Here is a 5,477-nt window from a genome sequence, read left to right as displayed (position 1 = left end):
TCTGCACCTAGACTCTGCTGTGGCAGGCACCCGGGGGAGGGCTGTTCTTAGACAACAGGGATCTGGAAAGTTTACCACCCACGGCGCCTTCTGAAACTTTTACTCAGCAATCTCCAACAAGAAGAAACACGACGCCCTCTTTTCAAATGTCCACAGAAATCCACAGATGTCCATCAAGGAAAATCTAAAGAAAATTAAAATACAGTCTAATAAAAATAAGCAGACATTAAAGATGGAAAAAGAAGTACACTTACAGATTCAGAGATTTTTTTCAGCATAAGAAAATAGTATGGGTATATTTATCCTAAAATTTGGAAATATAAATGAAATCTACTGTATTCTAAAAAATGTAAATTACCTACACTGAATAACAAAACAAAACAATTTTAATACAATTATATCTAGAAAAATATGGAAATGGCATTGAAAAATATTCTTCAGAAGGCAGACTCATATGTTTCAAAGGTGTATACCGTCAGCCTTCAATATAAAGATCTTCCTGTAATACTTGAAATATTCCAGAGCTCAGAAGAAGCCAGAGGGCTTCTGGATTCCTCTAGTAAGACTGGTGACACCCTGATGACAAAACCAGTAACAACAACGAGAGAGATGGGACTGTAGACCAATCTCATTTCAAAAGATAATGTAAGAGATTCTATGAACCTACATTAACAGAAAACTAAGCCATTATGTGCAGCTATCATGGGAAACAGTATGGGAGTTCCTTAAAAAATTAAAAATAGAACTACCCTATGATGAACAATTCCATTCCGTGTATTTATACAAGACAAATTAATGCCAGATCTCAGAGATACCTGCACTCCCATGTGAACTGCAGCACTTTTCACAACAGCCAAGACATGGAAGCAACCTAAGCGTCCATCAACAGATGAGTGGATAAAGAAAATGCGGTGTATATGCGTGGTGTATATGGAATACGACTCAACCATAGAGAGGAAGGTGATCCCGTGGTTTGTGGCAACGTGGATCAACCTGTAGACATGATGCTAGGTGCAATAACCTAGACACAGAAAGTCAAATACTGCAGACCTCCCTCATACGGGGAATCTAAGAAACCAAGCTCACCAAAGCAGAGAGTAGAGTGGTGGTTTGCAGGGGCTGGGAGTGCAGGGCATGGGGAGGTGCTGATGACAAGATGCAGTTTCAGCTGTGCAGGATGAGTCCATCCTGGAAACCTCACGCGCAACACGGGGACAGTTGACTGTAACGCAGAATGTGATGCAGTGACACTGAAATGTGCTAAGAGAGTCCCTCTAAATGTCTCAACAGAAGGGTGATGGACATACTAATTAGCTTAACTGCGGTAATCATCGCCCAATGTGTGCATGTATCAAGATGTCGTGTTGTACACCTTGAATTTATGTAATTCTTATTTGTCAATTACATCTCAATAAAGCTGGGGAAAAAGGGATCATGACCTATTGTCAAGTAATGTATGTCTTAGATCACAGGTTACAAAGGATATCATTAACTATACTCAGAAAAAAGAAGCAGAAAAGCCACTGGAACTCTCAGTAGATTAATACACACACAGACATATATGAACAAACTCACTCCTTCATTAAAAGCCCAAGGCAAAATTCTTGGTAAACTAGAATAGAAAAACGCCACATGCATGAGACCAAGGCTGTGCCACAAACCAGCAAACATGGGCTTAGTGCAGAGCTGCAGGAGGCGCTTCTGTTAGCTCTGGAAATAAGACCAGAGGGCTGCTGTCATCGTGTCTCCAGCGCTGTGCTGGGCAGCCAGCCGTGACGGATGGGAGTCAAATAAAACAAAAGGCTACATTTTGGAAAAGAAGAATCCAAATGTGTCACTTGCAGAAGACCCGGCTGTGGGTCACCCTGCCCTCGAGACTCACATCCCCTCCCAGCACCTCCGTCTCCCAACCCTGGGCCATTTAATCCCTGCAGCTCAGCTCACTCATATCCCCAGAGTGTCTGCCTGATTTAAGAAATAGTTTGATCATTTGATTGTCCACAGAAGGCCTGCTGGCACCCAGCAGAAAGTTCCATGATCCAAAAGGACACATCTCCAGTGAGTACGGGGCTCCAAAGTTGCACCTCATGTTGTGGCTGTTGTAAAAAGGCCACACTTGTACTGTGCATGTCCTCAGTGCACCCACTAATATGATGTCATCCTAGATTTCCTGGCTTTCCTATCATTTCTTGAAAGCAGCACCAAGTCTTTCGATCCCAGAAAGTAGATTAAGCACACAGTTCTCACACACCTGTAGTAATGGTCACTGAAAGGATATCTAAAGAGTTATAAAAAAATGAAATCAAAATTATCTAATAACAAAGGAGGCTCAGCAGGGTCCTTCATATGTTTGTAGAAAAAAGAAGCAAACAGAAACAGATTAAGCAGTAAATTAGAGAAGGATCCTAATGCACTAGAATAAATTGAATGTACTGCCACCAATGAGCAGACTTTATCTGATGTCCAGTGAAACAAGGAAAAATATTTAAAAACTCAAAGTAACATCATCAGAGTGAATGGATAACATATTTCATTCAACACAAGACAAAAATAAAAGGTCATAAAAAGAGAGACCAGGAAAGATAAAATTGTTGTTAAAAGTGCAAAAACACTTCTGAGATGAATCTTTACGTTGAAAGATTAGAACTCAATGAGTTCTAACCACAGAAAGTAAAGCAACGCATAAGCCTAGAAACAAAAACATGACATTTTAGAACAACCAAAAGAAACCCAAATGCTCCCAGAGACTTAAGGAAAGAGAGAGAGAGAGAGAAACAAAAAAGATGATAAGTGACCAGCATCAGACTGTCATCGGTAACACTGGATATCACCAAAAAAAAAAAAAAAAAAAGCAAAATATATTCACCATTTTGAGGAAAAGTAATTTAAAACTAGAATTTTATGCCCAGCTAAACTATCATTATAAGTATAAAGTTGATACATTTTCAGACAAGCAAGGAATCTTAAAGTGTATGTCCTAAAATCACCATATATGAAAAAGTACTTGATCTTTTACCATGGAAAATGAAAATTGAAAGGATCCAGGGTGCAGCTTCTAATAAAACAAAGAGAGGCCTCGGAGGGTGGCATGGAAGAGCTGAAGAGACAAAGATAAAGTGTGGATCAACCTTATACGGCATAAGGGATTGGAGGCCACTTAGCTTCCTTTTATCTCATTCTCTGTATTATTTGTTTTTCATAAAAAGCACACATTTTTCTCCATATTTATTTTTTTATTTTTTTTTGAGACAAAGTCTCTCACTGTTGCTCAGGCTGGAGTGCAATGGCGCTATCTCAGTTCACTGCAACCTCCACCTCCTGGGTTCACAGGATCCTCCTGCCTCACCCTCCTGAGTAGCTGGGATTGCAGGTGCACACCACCACACCCAGATAATTTTTTATATCTTTCGTAGAGACAGGGTTTCACTATGTTAGCCAGACTGATCTCGAACTCCTGACCTTGTGATCCACCCACCTCAGCCTCCCAAAGTGCTGGGATTACAGGCATGAGCCACCGTGCCTGGCCCATATTTAAAGTAATAAAATATATCTAATCAGCCCAGAAACAGGATAGGTGGAACCAGAGTTGCTCCCTTTGGAGAAATGTTCATCTCTAAATGCTCAACTCAACAAAAACTTGCTTGAAATATTTTCCACCACATTTCTGGAGCCAAAATAAAAACTCACGAAGAAGCAGAGCCCTGCAACTACACACAAGTTTAATGAGGGAAAAACAAACAGATAAATATCGCATCTCCAGCCACCAGCTCTAAACACCAACGAGGAAGAGAAGCTTCTGGAGCCTCGTGTCCGGACAACACACGCCTGGGAGGGGTATAAAAGCCCCACAGCCCAGAGCACCTCATTCACTCACTCACTCACTCCCTCACTCACTCACACCTACCCCACTCACCTCCTCCACACCCCAACATGGCAGCGTCCACCATGTCCGTCTGCTCCAGCACGTGCCCCGACTCCTGGCAGGTGGACGACTGCCCAGAGAGCTGCTGCGAGCCCCCCTGCTGCGACCCCAGCTGCTGCGCCCCGGCCCCCTGCCTGACCGTGGTCTGCTCCCCAGTGAGCTGTGTGTCCAGCCCCTGCTGCCAGGCAGCATGTGAGCCCAGCCCCTGCCAATCAGGCTGCACCAGCTCCTGCACACCCTCGTGCTGCCAGCAGTCTAGCTGCCAGCCGGCTTGCTGCACCTCCTCCCCCTGCCAGCAGGCCTGCTGTGTGCCTGTCTGCTGCAAGCCTGTCTGCTGTGTGCCCACCTGCTCTGAGGGCTCCTCTTCATGCTGCCAGCAGTCTAGCTGCCAGCCGGCTTGCTGCACCTCCTCCCCCTGCCAGCAGGCCTGCTGCGTGCCTGTCTGCTGCAAGCCCGTCTGCTGCAAGCCCGTCTGGGGCAAGCCCGTCTGGGGCAAGCCTGTGTGCTGTGGGGCTTCCTCTTCATGCTGCCAGCAGTCTAGCTGCCAGCCGGCTTGCTGTGCCTCTTCCTCTTGCCAGCAGTCCTCCTGTGTGCCCATCTGCTGCAAGACCGTGTGCTGTGTGCCCACCTGCTCTGAGACTTCTTCATGCTGCCAGCCGGCTTGCTGCACCTCCTCCCCGTGCCAGCAGGCCTGCTGTGTGCCCGTCTGCTGCAAGCCTGTGAGCTGTGTGCCCATCTGCTGCAAGCCCGTCTGCTGTGTGCCTGTTTGCTCTGGGGCTTCCTCTTCATGCTGCCAGCAGTCTAGCTGCCAGCCAGCTTGCTGCACCACTTCCTGCTGCAGACCCTCCTCCTCCGTGTCCCTGCTCTGCCGCCCTGTGTGCAGGCCTGCCTGCTGTTCCCCCGCCTCCTCCTGCTGTGCCCCTGCCTCCTCCTGCCAGCCTAGCTGCTGCCGCCCGGCCTCCTGCCTGTCCCTCCTCTGCCGCCCCACGTGCTCCCGCCCGGCCTGCTGAGGCCTCTGCTCAGGCCATAAGTCCAGCTACTGAGTGCTCAATCCTGGTCTCCTGCTGACCGTGTCTTTGCTGCCAAGCAGGATTCTCCAGCCTCAGGAGCCCCTGGAGGCCTCAGAATCTACCAGCTCCCATCAGTGGCCACATTGTTGCTGCCTGAAGGGGATTTTCAGCACATCACACTTCCCTCCTCCCTGTCTGGGAAGAGACAGCTCACAAATCCCTTAGCAGGTGGGCTGTGGCCTTCTAGAGCCCCTTCTCCAAATGTGTTGCCTGCACCCAATGTGACAAAGAAGAATTGCTGTAATCAATAAATTCTTGAGTCAGGAAATATGCGCTGCTGTGCACTTTCTGTCTTCCCCTGAGCCCCCGTGCCTACTCCAAATTTGGACTGTGGGACCACTGTCCTGTTGAAGGCAGACAGTTTGGTGTCTCTCATTCCGAGATCAAACACTTGAGAGAGTGCAGGCTTTCAAGGCAGGTGTGATCAGCTCCACACCCTTCCTGCAGCCGAAGCCACACCCTGCCCATGGGGGATGAGCCTCCAA

The 5,477-nt window shown here is 47.1% G+C and overlaps 1 protein-coding gene across 5 annotated transcripts; it reads left to right on the top strand.

Annotated features, from left to right (window-relative positions):
* The first annotated feature begins 3,930 nt into the window (after nucleotides 1-3,930).
* Nucleotides 3,931-5,260, top strand: LOC108311271 (keratin-associated protein 10-1-like). Of its 5 annotated transcripts, none has more exons than XM_017538694.2 (2): nucleotides 3,931-4,251; nucleotides 4,612-5,260. In XM_017538694.2, exons 1-2 carry the CDS (start codon nucleotides 3,931-3,933, stop codon nucleotides 4,930-4,932), a joined length of 642 nt encoding a protein of 213 aa, XP_017394183.1. In that variant the 3' UTR covers nucleotides 4,933-5,260. The 5 variants fall into 5 exon arrangements, with proteins under 5 accessions (XP_017394183.1, XP_017394181.1, XP_017394182.1 ...); XM_017538692.2 differs by having other exon boundaries at nucleotides 3,931-4,260; nucleotides 4,420-5,260; XM_017538693.2 differs by having other exon boundaries at nucleotides 3,931-4,377; nucleotides 4,669-5,260.
* Nucleotides 5,261-5,477: the final 217 nt, after the last annotated feature.

Source organism: Cebus imitator, unplaced genomic scaffold (assembly GCF_001604975.1).
Source record: "Cebus imitator isolate Cc_AM_T3 unplaced genomic scaffold, Cebus_imitator-1.0 Scaffold112, whole genome shotgun sequence".
Lineage (NCBI taxonomy): Eukaryota > Metazoa > Chordata > Mammalia > Primates > Cebidae > Cebus > Cebus imitator.
Note: the sequence above shows the minus strand (reverse complement) of the source record. Positions and strands in the feature narration are given on the sequence as shown.